This window comes from Tachyglossus aculeatus, chromosome 13 (assembly GCF_015852505.1).
Source record: "Tachyglossus aculeatus isolate mTacAcu1 chromosome 13, mTacAcu1.pri, whole genome shotgun sequence".
NCBI classification, from domain to species: Eukaryota; Metazoa; Chordata; class Mammalia; order Monotremata; family Tachyglossidae; genus Tachyglossus; species Tachyglossus aculeatus.
Genome location: NC_052078.1, coordinates 246,400 through 263,560, shown reverse-complemented (window position 1 = coordinate 263,560; position 17,161 = coordinate 246,400). Strand labels below are relative to the sequence as shown.

The window sequence follows — 17,161 nt, the reverse complement described above, 5'->3', positions numbered from 1 at the left end:
ACTCCTGAACCCTCCAATAGCTCTTATTTCTCCTTGCCCAGAACAATTGCTCCTGACCATGACCACAGACTTCATTCATTCATTCAATAGTATTTATTGAGTGCTTACTGTGTGCAGAGCACTGTACTAAGCGCTTGGGAAGTACAAATCGACAACATATAGAGATAGTCCCTACCCAACAACGGGCTCACAGTCTAGAAAGGGGAGACAGATAACAAAACAAGTAGACGGATGTCAATACCATCAGAATAAATAGAATTATAGCTCTATACACATGATTAATAAAATAGAGTAATAAATATGTACAAATATACACAAGTGCTGTGGGGAGGGGAAGGAAGTAGGGCAGGGGGGCGATGGGGAGGAGGAGCAGAGGAAAAGGGGGGCTCAGTCTGGGAAGGCCTCCTGGAGGAGGTGAGCTCTCAGTAGGGCTTTGAAGGGAGGAAGAGAGCTAGACTGCTTGGCTCTCCACCAGCTGTGCCTCTCTTTCTTCTCTGTTGTCTCCTCTCACCTGCCCTACTGCTGCATACACACCTCTGCTTGCCCTCTGCTCATCCCAAGCTCACCTCATAGCGCCACTGCTCACTCCCCAAATCCCTCCTCCTGTCTGGAACTCTGCCCTCCCCTCCAATCACCAAACCACACCCCTCCCCTCTATCCCAGCCATTTTTAAAAGTCACCACCTCCAGAAAGTCCTACCGGATTGGCCCTTGCCCACTTCCCAGGCAGGTCCTCTCCTGGGCCTCCTCAGCCTGACTTTCCACTCACCTGACAGTTCTCAGTCATCCACGTTGGTCGTTTGCTTTCGACAGCCTCTTGCTCCTGTCACAACACATCGAGTTTCATCTGTTTTGGCTTTCCTTCCTCGTTAGACTAAAGGCTCCTGGGGAGTGGGCACTGCCATTTACATTTCCTCTGTCTGTCTTCCAGGCACTGAGCATAGGGCTATGCTTCCTGAAGCACTCAACCGATGAAGGTGGAGAGAAAGGAGGATGGTGTGGGTGGCAGCAGTGGGGCTGACCATAAGAGGGACCAGGAGATCTTAGGGCAACCATCACTCCTCTTGCTCCATGCCCCTGCCCCTCTGCCAGCCGCCCAGGAGCTGAGTGCTGCTAATTACCGGCTGGGAGACTGCAACGGGCAGGAGGGTGGGTGTCCCAGGGGACCCACTCCAGCCCCGCAGCTGGAACCCCACGGCCAGCTGGGTGGGCACTCTCCCCTCCCCCTGCCCCTGTGGACTCCTGAGCTCATCCTGCTGAAAGTTTAATGATGGAGAGTCAATTACGCTTAAGGATGCTCCGGTAATCAAAGTGGCTTCAGTGGCGCTGGGCTGGGAGCCAACAGCCCATCTCCATTCCCATAATGGAGCCAGGAACCACCTCTTCCGGTCCATCAGGGCCCACCAATGCCGGTCCCCAACCCCCGGCCCTCACCTTAGCCTTGCTTCGCCTGCCTCCCCCAATCCGGCTCCTCCCTGGATTCACCGCAGGGATGGGGGAAGACCAATTGGCCTTTGCTAGCCGCAGGGCTGGTCTGACCCAAGGGGGCAGGGGCTGGGGGGAGCCACAGGTTTCCAGGGGTGGAGATGGGGACACTGCTGGTGACGCTGATGGTGACAATGGTGGTGCTAGTGTTGATAATGATGGTAGGATGATAAAAAAGCAGAAGCTGGGGAATTGTATGCATTTTTAATACTGAATGAATATCACGCAAATTCTCTGCAAATATTTAATAATAATAATAATGATGGCATTTATTAAGTGCTTACTATGTGCAAAGCACTGTTCTAGGCGCTGGGGAGGTTACAAGGTGATCAGGTTGTCCCACGGGGGGCTCACAGTCTTAATCCCCATTTTACAGATGAGGTAACTGAGGCACAGAGAAGTTAAGTGACTTGCCCAAAATCACACAGCTGACAATTGGCAGAGCCGGGGTTTGAACCCGTGACCTCTGACTCCAAAGCCCGTGTTCTTTCCACTGAGCCACGCTGCTTCTCAATTTAAATGAGCAATCCTTGTTTCACACCACAGTTTAAGCAGTTTGATGATGGGGCTGCAGCCCTGTCTTGGCTCCTCCTTCTCTTCCTCTTCCTCCTCCTCCTCCTCCTCCTTCTCCTCCTCCTCCTCCTCGGATGCCAAACCAAAAAGGGGATTTCCTTATGAGGAAACTCTCTCTCCAACACTGCAACACCAGGTCAGGCTACTGCTCACTGTCCAGTGGCTCCTGTGTTCACCTTTCTAAGAGAGAAATTTGGTCATACACAATAGGAGCTTAGTACAGTGTCTGCTCTCCAGTGAGTATTCAGTACAATGTTCACCTCAGTAAGAAGAGGCAGTGCTCTGCTTACGATAGGTAGTGCCCAATACAGCGCTCTGCTCACACTGGGGACTCACTACAGCTCTCTGCTCACAGTAGGTGCTCAGTAAAATGTTGGGTATTCAGTACAGTGTTTTTCTCCCCTTTGGCACTCAATACAATACTCTGTTCATCCTTGGTACCCCATACAACATTCCACTTACACTGGAGACAGTACAGTTCTCTTCTCACACTGAGGACTTTGTACTACAATCTGCTCACACTGAGCACTGGAAGCTCAGCATGTCCTGGAGCTAAATGGATGGCATGAGCAAGGGGGGCAGTAATGGGCTTTCTATGGAAGTGGATGATATCCAGCCCAACTGAGGCCAGGATCTGGGCATCCATGGATAGCCCCAGCCAGGCCAGGGAATCTGGGCCTGTGAGTTGTCTGGGCCAGCTAGTAGCCTAGGCCATTGAGTTTGGACCAAAGAGTCTAGACCGGTGAGTCTGGGCCAATGAGCTGGGTCAGAGCCCTGCTAGTGCTTAGTCTCTAATGTGATTGTGGTGGTAGGGAGAGATTGGTCCTGCCTTGGTCTCCAGAGTGGCCATAGTGGGAGAGTAGTAAGGAGGGAGGGAAGGAGAAGTGTTCTCCAGCCCAGGTGGTCAGAGTGGGAGGGAGGGAGGAAAGGAAGGAGAGAGGTTGGCTCTGCTCTACTTTTCAGTACTGTTGATTATGTGGGAGGGCAAGATGGAGAGAGAGAGAGATTTGTTCTTCCCTGGTCTCCAGTACAGGTACCCATTGTGGGTAGGAGGGAGATAGGAGGGAAGGAAAGGGAAGGAAAGGGAAGGAAAGCTGGTTCTGCTCTGGTTTCTAGTACAGCTGGCCATGGTGGGGTGGGGGGGAGGGATGGAGGGAGGGAGGGAGGGAGGGAAGGGGAGAGAAAGAGGCCAGTTTTGCTCTGGTCTCCAGTACAGCTGGTCATGGTGGGAGGGAAGGAAGGAGAGAAAGAGGCCAGTTCTGCCTTGGTCTCTGGAACAGCCATGGTGGGAGAGCAGAGGGGATAGAGGGAGGGGGGAGACTGGTCCTGCCCTGGTCTCGAGGACAATCATGGCTGGGACAGTGGGTAGGAGGGAGGGAGGGTGTAATGCAATCGTCTCATCCCCATGTGCCACTCTAACCAGATCTTTTACAACAGAATAGCCATCTGCTTAGCGGCTTCCCAATATCCCTGTGGGTTGCAATCTGTTGGCATTTCTTCCTGCTGGAGGAAGGGGTCAGAGGGGATGAGCTGTCAAGCTCTGACAAACCTGGGACAGAAATCTCCTGCTGGGCCCCGTGTCTGTCAAGTGCAAGGTTCAGAGGCAAGTCCCTGCCATTTCCTCTCACTTGCACTGAAAAATCAAGAGAAACATCAGTCATAACACCAAAATCCAGGGACCTTCCAACAGCCTAACTTCCTCTTCAGACTCAAGCCCCCGCCCCCTGGGCAATGTCCCACCCTGCCTGCCCACCTTCCTGCTCACCAATCAGGAGTTTCTGACCCCTGGCTGGGTGCAGACTTGTACAGGGGACTTGTGCCAAGAGAGCTATAGTGAGCAGTGCTCTCCCCATGTTGGGATAGGGACTGTGTCCACCTGATTAACTTAGAACAGTACCTGGCACATAGTAAGCGCTTAACAGATAATAATAATAGCAATAATAATAATAATAAATGTATGTCTGCCCCATCAGACTGTAAGCACTGAGAATCCAGAGAACCTGTGTCTAGCTTCTGTCTAACTCCCCTGAAAGCTCAGCATAGCATTCTGCACTCAACAGATGTTGAATAAATACCAGTGATTGGTAGAATGATTGATTAAGTGGAAAGCCCAGCTGCCCCTCCTTCAAAGCCCCTTAAAGGGCCTTCTCCTCCAGAAGGCCTTCCTTGATTATCCCCCACTTCCAGACATGACAGCCCAGGAGACTCTTCAGCAGTCATGGACTGATTAATTTATTGTACTTATCCAGCATTGATATCAATTCTCTCTCAAGTTTGGTGATACCCCAGTTGAGGTCTACCACTTCTCCATTAGACAATAGGTTCACAAAGGTCAGGGATCACATCTTTTCCTCATGTATGTTTCCCTAGTTTCTGGCACAATCCTCTGAATCCCATAAGTGTTCAATACAACACTCTACACGAGGTGGGCAGTCAGTATAGCCCTCTGCCCACAGTAGGCAGCAGAGTCATTGACCCTGTGTCTCTGGAAGCTTTTGCAGTGAGGAGGTTGCCAGCTTTTCCCTGCATCTTCATAGGATTACAGCAGGAGAGACTGCAGTTGGACACCAGGAAGGACTTCCTGGGTCTTTGGAGCCACAGGGGCTGCAAGCTGTGAGACCTTCTCTCTATAATGACCTCAGTGTCTTCATTCCCTACTAGACTGGCAGCTCCTTAAGGGCAAGGATTGCATCTTACTAACTTTGTTGTCATTCATTCATTCAGTCATATTTATTGAGTACTTACTGTGTGCAGAGCACTGTACTGAGCACTTGGGAGAGTACAATATGACAATAAACAAACACATTCCCTGTTCACAATGAGCTACAGTCTAGAAGAGACAGACATTAAAAAAAATAAATAAATAATAGATATATGCATAAGTGCTGTGGAGTTGGGATTGAGGAGAACAAAGGGAGCGAGTCAGGGTGATGCAGAAGGGAATGGAAGAAGAGGAAAGGGGGCTCAGTCGGGGAAGGCCCCTTGGAGGAGATGTGACTTCAGTAAGATTTGGAAAGCAGGGAGAGAAATTGCCTGTCAGATATGAAGAGGGAGGGCTCTCCAGGCCAGAGGCAGGACATGGGTGAGAGGTTGGCAGTGAGATATATGAGAACAAGTTATGGTGAGTAGTTTGGCATTAGAGGGGTGAAGTGTGTAGGCTGGATTGTAGTTGTAGAGTAGTAAGGCAAGGTAGGTGGGGGCAAGGTGATTCAGTGCTTAAAGCCGATGGTAAGGAATTTCTGTTTGATGTGGAGGTGGATGGGCAACCACTGGATGTTCTTGAGAAATGGGGAAACCTGGACTGAACATTTTTGTAGAAAAATGATTCGGGCAGCAGAGTGAAGTATGACTGGAATGGGGAGAGACAGGAGGCAGGGAGGTCAGCAAGGAGGCTGATACAGTAATCAAGGAGAAATAGGATAAATGCTTGGATTAACATAGTAGCCACTTGGATGGAGAGGAAAGGACAGATTTTAGCAATGTTGTGGAGGTTAAACCAACGGGATTTAGTGATAGACTGAATATGTGGGCTGAATGAGAGAGAGGAATCAAGGACAATGCCATGGTTATGGGCTTGTGAGACAGGAAGGATAGTGGTGCCTTCTACAGTGATGGGAAAGTCAGGGGAAGGAGAGGATTTGGGTGGGAAGATAAGGAGCTCTGACGTGATAGCAGGACATCCAAGTAGAGATATCCTGAAGGCAGAAGGAAATGTTATATTGCAGAGAGGGAGAGAGACAAGGGCTAGAAATGTAAATTTAGAGAAGCAGAGTGGCTTAATGAAGACAGCACGGGCTTGGGAGTCAGAGGATGTGGGCTCCAATCACGGCTCCACCACTTGTCTGTTGTGTGACCTTGGGCAAACCACTTAACGTCTCTGTGCCTCAGTTATCTCATCTGTAAAATGGGGATTAAGACTGTGAGCCCCTTTTGGAACAACCTGATTACCTTGTACCTATGCCAGGGCTTAGAACAGTGCTTGGCACATAGTAAGCACTTAGCAAATACCACTATTGTTATTATTATTATTATTTGGGAATCATCTGCATAGAAGTAGTAGCTGAAGCCATGTGGATGTAGATAGAGAATAGAAGGGGAGCTCCTTAAGGGCAGGGATCCTGTCTGCCAACTCTATGGCACTCTCTCAAGCATTCACTCTCTCTAGCAGGCACTCCAAAATTGCAATTGACTGATTGACTGATTGATTGTTCCACCAAACTGGACTGTTCGGAGCCAGGGAAATCATGTGAAGTCTCCATTTCCACTGGGGGGTCCAGGCCACTTTGGGATGAAAGTGGAGTGGAGGCTGTGTCCCTGCAATCTTGTGCCACCACCCCCTCCCCTCTGCCCAGATGGCATTGCTCTACCCGCTGCAGTGTTTGCCCTGCTGAAGGCAGCCCCATCCAGCGCCTTCCCTGACATGCCTCCCCGAGGCTGTAAGAGAGGTTCCCGGAACATGTTCGGGAGCCACCCAGGGCAGCGTGGCCCCGGGGGAGGGGAGTGCAGGAAGAGCCCCCCAAAAGAAGCAGCATGGCTCAGTGGAAAGAGCACGGGCTTTGGAGTCAGAGGTCAGAGGTTCAAACTCCAGCTCTGCCAATTTTCAGCTGTGTGACTTTGGGCAAATCACTTAACTTCTCTGTGCCTCAGTGACCTCATCTGTAAAATGGGGATTAAGACTGTGAGCCCCCCGTGGGACAACCTGATCACCTTTTAACCTCCCCAGCGCTTAGAACAGTGCTTTGCACATAGTAAGCGCTTAATAAATGCCATCTGAAAAAAAAGAGACAGCTTTCACCTCAGCTCTCCTGCTTAGGGCAGGGGGACTCAGCCAGGGAAACCACTATCTCCCTCATCCCGCCTCTGGAGTCGCTGCTGCTCCTGCTGACCCTGCTGCTGCTCCTCTTGCTGTGGTTGCTGCATGGCTGCTTCAGCTGCTGCACTGCTGCTCCTACTCCCTTCCTGCTGCTGCTGCTACTCCAGTTACTCTAACTGCTTCTGCCACATTGTTAATCTTACTTTCTTCCCACTGCTGCCCCTGCCCCTCCTCCTGCTGTTCATATTTCTCCTACTCCTGCTACTCCTCAATTAATCAATGAATCAATATTATTTATTGAGCAATTACTACGTGACAAGCGATATACCAAGTGCTTGGGAGAGTACAACAGAGTTGGTAGACATTTGTTTTTTTAATTGTATTTTGTTAAGGGCTTACTATGTCCCAGGCACTGTTCTGAGCACTGAGGCAGATTCAAGCCAATCAGGTTGTACACAGTCCATGTCCCACACAGGGTTCACAGTCTTAATCCTATTTGTACAGGTGAGATAACTGAGGCACAGAGAAGTTAAGTGAATTGCCCAAGGTCACACAGCAGACAAGTGGTGGAGCTGGGATTAAAACCCAGGTTGTTCTGACTCCCAGGCCTGGGTTCTATCCACAAGGAACTCCTCCTGTTTCTGCTTCTTTTCCTGCATCTCCTGCTACTCCTCCTCCTCTGCTGCTGCTGCTGTTGCTACTCATTTATTCAATTCAATCATATTTATTGAGCACTTACTGTGTGCAAAGCACTTGTACTAAGCACAATATAAAAACCAACAGACACATACTCCTTTTCCTGCTGCTAATGCATTGCTGCTGCTCCTCCTGCTGTTGCTCCTTTTTCTGTTTCTGCTACTTTTCCTGCCATTCCTGCTACTCCTGCTGCTGCGCTGCTACTGCTCCTGCTATTCCTGTTCACCATTGCTGCTGCTCCTGCTGCTGCCGCTGCTCGTTAAGAGTATGCCTGTGTCTTTCTCCACCATGCTCAGAAATCTCCGCCTAAGTGCTCACCCTCTCTGCTTCCTCTGCTTACATCTCCCATGAGGTCATTTAAAATCACATTTGTTACTTTCCCATACCAACATACACTCACGCTCTCTGCCTCCTCCCCTCCCATACAAAAACCACCCGCCCGCAGCAGTGGGAGCCAGGCTGTGGTGGCAGCAGACTCGCTGGGAGAAGCCCAGCTGAGAGCTGGGTCCCCCCAGTTCCAAGATCCTGCCCCTCCCACCTCCTCCCCCACCGCCACCCTACCCGGGAGGAGCAAGGCCCAGGGACGGATGAACCTGGCTGACCTGACCTGGGAGCCAAGAGACTGTGAGTCCTCCTGACGTCGGGTCTGGAGTTCCTCCCTGGGTGGGGTCCGGCCCGCCTGCTTAGGACCCCTGCCAGCCCGCGGGTGGGGTGGGGTTCTAGATTCAATTTTCCCCTCCCAACACCGGACCCCGGGGGCAGGGAGGGGGATTATCCTGACCCAGGCCTGCCCTCTTGGCACACCGAGCGTTTTGTGCTTCACGCGCCCCTGCCCTCGCACACCTTCTCCCGGATGGAGAAATGAACTGGGCACGAATTGGGATCCAAGCAGCCACCAGCAGAGTCCCCTTCCCTGCCCCTCCCTCCCTCTCTAGCCCCAGGCCCCCGGAAACCCCTCTCCAGCAGAGTCCTCGCCAGCCCCTCCCCTCCCCTGTCCCAGGCTCCCGGAAACCCCACCCAGGGTCTGGGCTGGAGCTTTTCATCAGTGCTCCAGGCGGTCACCCTGGTGGGTAGGTGGGTACGCCTGCGAGCCGGCGGGCACTGGGCTCCGAGAGCATCGGTGGGAAAGTGAGAAAGGCACTTCAGAGCCGGGGGACCACCGTCGAAGAAGAAATTGGGCTGGGTCAACCCCAGGTCTAAGCCTCGAAAATGTTGCTGTGGGACTTGTGGTCCCAGGGAAACAGAGGGGGCTGGGGCACAATTTCAGGGGTTAGAGGGGATGAGTATGGGGAATAGAGGGTTTTATTAGGAGATTGCTGGTGGTGTTAAAGGAGAGGCTAGTGCCTTCATGGTGACGGTGATGATCTAGTGACAGTGGTGGTGGTGGTGTAACAGGAGCCGATGGCTACAGTTTATGATTATGGTGACTGATGATGAAGGTGATGATTAGTGATACCAGTGGGCTGGTGGTGGCTAGTGAAAATGGTGATGGTAGTGATGACCGTGAGGTGGTGGTGGTGGTGGTGTTGACTAGTGAAAATGGTTGATGGATTTTTGATGCTAATAATGAAGGTGGTGGTGGTGGTGGTAACTGTTGAAAATGGTGATGATCAGTGATGATAGTGATGATTGCCGGGTGGTGGTAGCTAGTGAAAATGGTGATTGATCAGTGATGGTAGTGATGATGGTGGGGTAGCTAATGAAAGTCGTAATAATCAGTGAAAATAGTGCTGATGATAATAATCAGGTGCTAGTGGCTAGTGAAAATGGTAATGATCAGTGATAATGGCAGGGGATGGTGGTGACTAGTGACAATGGTGAAGATGACACGGGTGATTGGGGATGGTGGTGGTGATTAGTGGAAATGGAAATTCTTATTGATGATTGCGATGATGGTGGGTGTGGGGGTGATGACTAGTGATGATGGTGAGGGTGGCACCGATGATCAGGGAAGGTAACGACGATGGTGGTGACCAGTGACAATGGTGACAATGGCAATGATGGGTGAAGAGAACGATAAATCTTATTCCCTGAAATACTCAGCACCCGGGCCCTGAGTTTTGGCCTCCCAAAGTTGGGGAGAAAAGTATTGACGCCTGTGGGACAGTTGGGAAATTTCCCACGGGGACTGAAGGCCCCTTTGGAATTTGAAGGGCAAGTTCTGCATTTTGCAAGAGATGGGGTTAAAGAGAGCCAAGGTTGAAAATTGAACAAGCGTTCTTCATCCAACCCTGAACTGGAGAAACCTGCAAATTGGGGACTGGGGCAACCGCAGCCCCCACGACCCTTCCTGCCTAGGCTCGATACCCAGGGCGTGGTGCGACAGTGTCACAGAGGAGAGACAGGTGGGGAGAGGTTGCGTCTCCTGGCTTGCTGGGTCTCTGATAGCGACCCCTGACCACACTGGTCGCCGTTGCCAGAAGCAGGCACTGCGGGGCCAGGCCAGCAGCAGCCTGTGGTTGGTGGGGACTGGGGGACTAGGGATGGATCAGGGCAAGGGAAGCTGCCTGAGGATGTGGTTCTGGCCACTTGCCGTGGGGTGGAGAGGGTGTATACGGGAAGCTCTAGGGCAATCAGCGTCAGAAGGAAGCAGAGAGATTTAAAGGCTTGGCACTAGGTGGCTTGCAGCTGGTGGCTACGGTGAAGCAAACCTGTGGGGACTTCTAAGTGGCGGATGGGAGTTAGGGAGAAGGGGATAGGGTGATGGAAGGATGAAGGCTGAGCTTGGGTCTTTCCAGCCCTGGAAGAAAATGGATGCTGCTCCCACTGTTCCTTTGGGAGCACCAGGCTTCCAGAGGTTGTGGAGAGGGGAGGGCAGGGGCTCTCTCAAAGTTTCCACTCGGCTTCTTGTCCCCTTCAGCCTCATCAGGAGCCTGAGAAGTGGGGACGCGGGGGTGGCCTGTCCGAGATGGCCTCAGAGGTCCTCTGAGAGCTGAAGGAGAGACGGTGAGCATCATGTGGACCTCCTGAGCCCCTCTCAGGAAATCCCAGTGCTCCCCCTCCAACCCTGAAGCTGGCCTCTTTCTCCTGTTGGACCTGTCAGTTCTTCTTCCTCCCCTGGGCCACTTAGCTGACTGAGAGACCGAGCAGGGCCTTGGGGAGCTGGGTGGAGCCTCGGGTGGCTGGCTGGTCAGAGGAGGAGGCCAACCTGGGCACCACACTCTCCCTGTGGGCAAGGCCTCAACGGGTCCCCGGCTGGACCATGTCTGTGGCCACCTCCGGGCAGGAGTGGCCATGGGGATCTAGGTCTCCAGCCTCATGGAGTCAATTGGAGCCGACTCGCGGGCATAGGCTTTGGCAGGGGTCCCGAAACATCGCCCCTCAGCCTGGGATCAGCCACATTGACAGCCTACCCTGCCGGGGCGGGGGTGTAGGTGGGGAGAGGAAGCAGAGGGGAGGCAGGGAGAGGTTGGGAGGGGGGTGAAGTGATCAGTGGTCTCGACTATAAGTTCATGAGAAGGAACGTGTACAACTCTGCTGTATTGCATTCTCCAAAGTGCCTGTCACAGTGTCCTGCACACAGTAACAGCACAATCGATACCATTGATTTATTGAGGGGGGCCCTGAGCCATGTGACCAGCCTTCCCCCTGACCTCCAGGAGCCCCTCCGGCCCCCACCCAGCGTGTCCCCGGGGAAGGATGACAGCATGGCAGACCCGCTGGACTTCCTGGAGGTTGGCAACTTCCAGCCACTCACCCGCGAATCTTTGGCGGCCATCGAGGCACGGGCTGAAGAGAGAAAGTCTGCAAGGGCCCAGCAGGGGGCAGAGGCCCCAGACCCCAAGGAGGAGAAGCTGCGGCCACAACTGGTGCTCAAGGCCTGCAACCAGCTGCCCAAGTTCTATGGGGAGCTGCCCCCCGAGCTGGTGGGGGTGCCTCTGGAGGACATGGACCCGTTCTACAGCACCAGAAAGGTTGGCTGGCCCGTGGCGGGGGCAGGGCAGAGGGTGAGGGACTCAGGACCATGGTCAGGGTGTGGGGCAGGAGGTGAGAAGCTGCCAGATGCCAGGCCATTCACTCTCCATGACTCCAGGCTGCATTTTCTACACATTCAATCCCTTCAGTCAATCTAAGATTGGGAGGGGTGCAGAGAGGGGACCAGGGGCTCAGGAAGGGTGGGAATCCAGGGGCCAGCACAATGTGCTTGGGGTCGGGGGAGCTCCAGGGCCTGGCCCACCCAGGAGCAGCAGGAGTGTAGGAGGGGAGCTGCATCAGCAGCCCAATCATACAGCAGGTCAGTCGGTCACAAAACCGGGCAGTCATTTGTACAGCCAGCTACTCAGTTGTACAGTCGGTCAGTGAGTCACACAGCCGGTCAGTTAGCCACACAGCTGGTCAGCCAGTCACACAACCGGTCAGACAGCCAGTCAGTCAGTCACACAGGCAGTCAGACAGTCATACAGCTCGTCAGTCAGTCACCCAGCCAGTCAGTCGTACAGCTGGTCATTTAGAAGAAGGTGGCAGGAGAGACTGTGATCCAGGGTGTATGGAAACTTTGCAGAGTGGAATTGCTTCCAGCCCGGGAAGCCCCACCCCAGGTAGCCCTGCCCCAGGAAGCCCCGCTCAGTGGCCCAGCCTGATAATGTTTAGCCTACCTGGAGGAGCTGTCCGATTCTGGTGCCAAATCATTAGATTGTCAGCTCTTTGAGGGCAGGGATCGAGTCTACCAACTTTCCCAAGAGCTTAGTACAGTGCTGTGCACCCAGTAAGCACTGACCACTGATTGACTGACTGAATCTGCACCAGTTCCCACTGTTCCTTTTCTAATCCACAAGAGAACCAGGCCAAGCATTTTCCTGTGTCTTCCCACAACAACTCCAGCCTTTTCACTGCCATCGTTGTCGCTGCCCCTGATGTGGTTGCCTCTGTTTTCCCTGCCCTGTTGATGTTGCCTGTGTTGTGTTGCCCATGTTGTGCCGCCCCTGTTGTCATTGCAGACCTTCATGGTACTGAACAAAGGGAGAACCATATTCCGATTCAGTGCCACCAACGCCCTGTTTGTGCTGAGTCCGTTCCACCCCATCAGGAGAGTTGCCGTCAAAGTTTCCGTCCACAAATATCCTTCCAGCTCATCCACCCTTCTGCCTCCCCCCGCAGGTTTTTTTGTTTTGCCTCCTAATTGTCTGGGAGTCCATAAGGTTGACAGCTGCTGCCCTCCAGTGGGGAGAACTCTTGAATGGGGATTCATCTTGCTCCCGGCTAGATTGGATTTTGGGGAGCCTGGGGGACGACCCAAAGGCAGCAGTGCGGCCAGGGGGAGGGACTGGAGGTGGAAAGGCTGAAATGCCACCTGTCCATCTAGTACACGTAGGGCAGTTCTCGGAGGGAGGGGATGGGTGAGAGCAATTGCCCTGCCCCAAAGCAGTTTGCGTTCTGGAAGCACCTGCTGAAAACGTCTCCCTGAGACAGCGGGAGCAACTTGGGTTTTCCTATTTAAACTTTGAGAGAGGAAGGGTCCAGGCTGCTCTCCAGGGAATTGCCTTACCCTCCAATGGGAATTCTGGGAATGTAGGTAAAAGAATCGGGGCTGGCTCAAATGCCTCACAACTGAGGTTGCCACAGTTGAGGATTGGAGAGGAAAGGGGCTCCGGGGGCAGTGTCACATGCGGAATAACAACCCTTCCTTAATCCTTCCTGGCACATACTTCAGCCTCTTCATCATGGCCACCATTCTGGCCAACTGCGTCTTCATGACCCAAGCTGACCCTCCTCCATCGGCCGAGTATGTATGGCTCCTGGGACCCCTCCCTGGCCACTTCTATCTGGCCAACCCTGTCCTGGCCTCCCCTGGTCTTTCTGATGCTGTCTTGTCTTGTATGGCCCTGTTCTGTATAGCACTGGCCTGTCTGACCCTGTCCTGTCCCGACCCTGTCCAATACAGCTGTGTCCTGTCTTGTCCGGCCCTGTCCTGTCCACTTTCAGCCCTGGCCTTTCCTGTCCTTTCAGACTCTATTCTGTCCACTTTCTATTGAGTTGTTCTCCACTCCTGAATGACCAGCCTCACCCCTCTTTGGTCAGCACAATCAGACCCAGGCCCTGGTCCCCCCCAACCACAGCTGAGTGACCCCTTGTCCCTCGTTTCTCTAAGGTACACATTCACTGGTATCTACACATTTGAATCATTAATAAAAATCCTGGCCCGCGGATTTTGTCTGAATGAATTCACTTATCTGCGGGACCTGTGGAACTGGCTGGATTTCCTCGTCATTCTCCTGGCGTGAGTCACTCTACTCAGGAGGGGAGGGGCTTATCTCCACTGGGCAGCGGGGGGGCTGATCTCAATTTTGGGGGTGAGGGGAAGCAGGAAAAGGCTTTATTTTTCCTTGGGTAGGGAGAACTGCCCCCCTGCACCACTGTCTCCACCGGCTTTGAAACAATCATCATGGGGAGCTTTGGCACAGTTGCTATGGGGAGCTTTGGTACAGTTGCCTTGGGGAGCTGTGGCACAGTTGCCACGGGAGCTCTGGCACAGTTGCTGAGGGGAGCTATGGCATAGTGACCATGGGGAACTTTGGAAGATCGCCGGGAGGAGTCTCACCCTCAGCCCTTGCCCCAGGTACCTTTCAGAATTTGTGGATTTGAAAGGCGTCTCAGCCCTGCGCACATTCCGCGTGTTCAGAGCCCTGAAAACTGTGTCGGTCATCCCAGGTGAGATGCTCCATTAGGGGGCTGGGGGTCCTGTGGGCTGGGGCTGGAAGAGGGAGTCTAAGGAAGTGGGTGGGACAGTCCTTATTCAGCAGTGCCCGTTCCCATGCCCCATGGGCTCACAGTCGGAGAGGGAGAGAAAGCAGGAATCCCATTCCCATGGCACAGAGGACACCGAGGCCCAGGGAGATTCAGCGATTTGCCTGAGGTCACTCTACAGGCCTGGGTCAGAGCCAGCTTTCCTGCCTCCCAGCCCCAGGCTCTCCCCACCCCCGTGAGGTTGCACTACCCCTCACTTCTCAGGGTCCATGGGTCCCAGGTCCCGCCATTTCCAGGCCCACGGCTGCTGCTTGCTCAGCCCAGTGGCCCATTGTTCAACTGTCCAGTGGGTACTCTCCTCTCCCAGGGCTGAAGGTGATCGTGGGAGCCCTGATCCACGCAGTGAGGAAGCTGGCGGACGTCATGGTTCTCACCGTCTTCTGCCTGAGCGTGTTTGCCCTAGTGGGACTGCAGCTCTTCAAGGGGAACCTGAAGAACAACTGTGTGAAGAACTGCTCCGCCCTCAACCTCACTGAGGAAGGGACGCCCATCAATCGGACGTGGGACTTCTGCAGTAAAGACCAAGGTGACCTTCTTGATGGCCCCAGGGCCAAGAACGTGGGCCCAGCCGATCTGGCCCTAGGCCTGACTATTCCACAGGATCCTCCATGGCAGACCCTGAGAATCTGGTTAACGGTGCCATATCTCTGGATGCCACGATTCCTACCGTAATATCTCCCTCCTGGCATGACTCCCCGTGCCATTCTTCCCAGTGCCACGCCTCCCAGAGTGTTGTCTCAGGGTGCCACAGCTCCCAGGGTCACGCCCCCCAGTCCTCATCTCTCCACTGCCATAAATCCCTGTTCCACATCTCCCAGAGCCACAATTTCCACTGCTCACCTCCCAGTGCCGGGTTTCCCCTGTGCCATGTCTTCTACTGCCACGCCTCACACCACCACATGTCCCAGTTCCACATCCTCTGCCGGGGCCACATTTCCTACTGCACAGTTCCTGATGCCTCCTCTTTGGGTACCACCTTTCTGGGCACCACGTTTCCCAGTGCCTTCATTTTTTAATCAACATCCACCAATACCACCCCCTTTAGCCCAATTTTCCCTATGTTCTGCTCCTACTGCCCACAGCTCCTCAGGCCTCTCGGATGGAGCAGGGGCAGGCTGTGGTCCGGCTGGAGGGAGTAGACAGGCTCACGGACCCCAGCCATTGCGGCCCTCCTCTGCCCTTCACCCCGCAGTTTGATCTTCGGACTCTGGGTGGCCTGTCCTCTTTCTCATAGATTATCGTGCCTTGAAGAACGGGACTCAGGATTATTTACTGTGTGGCAACAGCACAGATGCAGGGTGAGTGACGCCCCTTCCTCCCCCTCCCCCATTCCGTAGGGCCAGCAAGAGTTGGGTAGGAACTCTGCCCTTCAGCCCCGCCTGGACAGCGGGGCCCCCAGAGAAGGTCCCTGGGTTGGTACTGACCTGCACCCGCGCTCCTGGTCTACAGCCAATGCCCCCAGGGTTATTGGTGCCAGAAGATGGGCTCCAACCCTGACTACGGCTACACGAGCTTCGACTCCTTCAGCTGGGCCTTCCTCTCTCTCTTCCGTCTGATGACGCAGGATTACTGGGAGCGACTCTACCAGCAGGTGGGACCGGGCTGGGGACGGAAACCCTGGGGAGATGCTGGGGGGTGGAGGCATGAGGGGGAGAGGCTCCTGTTAGCGCCAGATTTCGCCCCCGCCGCTCCAGTGCCCCCACTGCCCTCTCTCTTCCCCCACCCCACCCCACGAAGTGCCGGAACCCGGGCCTGGCCCCCGGCACCTCGGACCGGACACCTCGGGAGGGTCCCGAATGTGAGTCCGGCTGCAATCAGGCTTTCCCAGGAGGGGCTCGGTACAGTGCTCTGCTCTCGGTAGACGCCAGACGGGCGTGGGGCGAGGTCTTCTGTCGGAATCAGCAGGGAATACCGCTCACCCTCCAGACTCTCAGGGCGTCCGGCAAAGTCTACATGATCTTCTTCGTGCTGGTCATCTTCTTGGGCTCCTTCTACCTGGTGAACCTGATCCTCGCTGTGGTGACCATGGCATACGAGGAGCAGAACAAGGCCACTATCGCGGAGACTGAGGAGAAAGAGAGAAAGTTCCAGAAGGCTCTGGAGGTGCTAAAGAAGGAGCACGAGGTCTGGACGGCAGCCAGTCTGGGTCCCAGGGGGCGGGAGGGCAGCCTCCACCTGGGCCGGGAACAAGACCACCTGCAGCGGTTGCAGGGGGTGAGGGGTGGGGAGGGGGTCGTCAGAGAGCTTGGCGGGTGGGAGGGTCAGGAAGCAGGGGTGTGGGGAGTTAAAGGCCGGGGAGAACAGGGGACTAGGGTTAGGGGCGGTTGGGAGGTGGGAGACCAGAGCAGGTGGCGGGGAGGTGTAGCCACATCTCAGTCCTCCCCTATGCGGCCCCGTCAGGCCCTGGAAGCCCTGGGGATTGATGCAGCCTCTCTGACCTCGCTGGAGACGTCGCCCCATGCCTCCAGGCTGACCAAGGGGCGGAAGAGCTGGCGCCAGCCGCGGGGGAAGCTATCGGAGGCAGACGACCACCAAGACGGCGCCAGGGCCTCCGAATCAGAAGCGCAGCCCGGCCAGAGGAGGATGGTAAATTCTCCGACTAGTGCAGGCGGCTGATGGCCCCTTGGTTTGGGTGGCTGGAATGTCCCCAGCGGCCACCGGCGCCCCCGTCGACTGATCGAGTTACCCAGATAATCACCCTCCTGGGAGAAGCAGCCATCTGTCTCCACGGTCTTCACTGTCCCCCCAGGACTCCAGAGGCCCTGCTCCTTGAGCCTCCAACTGAGTGAGGCTGCTGGACAGACTAGAGGCTGTTATGGGAGTGGAAATAGGGCCTTGAGGGACTGTGAGT

The 17,161-nt window shown here is 54.4% G+C and overlaps 1 protein-coding gene across 1 annotated transcript in view; it reads left to right on the top strand.

Annotated features, from left to right (window-relative positions):
* The first annotated feature begins 8,153 nt into the window (after window positions 1-8,153).
* SCN10A (sodium voltage-gated channel alpha subunit 10) overlaps window positions 8,154-17,161 on the top strand; it is a 31,712-nt gene continuing 22,704 nt past the window's right edge. Inside the window, 14 exon segments of the mRNA XM_038755441.1 lie at window positions 8,154-8,190; window positions 8,502-8,632; window positions 9,987-10,028; window positions 10,427-10,486; window positions 11,166-11,480; window positions 12,504-12,622; window positions 13,208-13,288; window positions 13,655-13,783; window positions 14,123-14,214; window positions 14,618-14,836; window positions 15,545-15,608; window positions 15,760-15,901; window positions 16,237-16,434; window positions 16,711-16,896. Of these exon segments, the coding sequence (XP_038611369.1) occupies window positions 8,154-8,190; window positions 8,502-8,632; window positions 9,987-10,028; window positions 10,427-10,486; window positions 11,166-11,480; window positions 12,504-12,622; window positions 13,208-13,288; window positions 13,655-13,783; window positions 14,123-14,214; window positions 14,618-14,836; window positions 15,545-15,608; window positions 15,760-15,901; window positions 16,237-16,434; window positions 16,711-16,896 (1,815 nt within the window).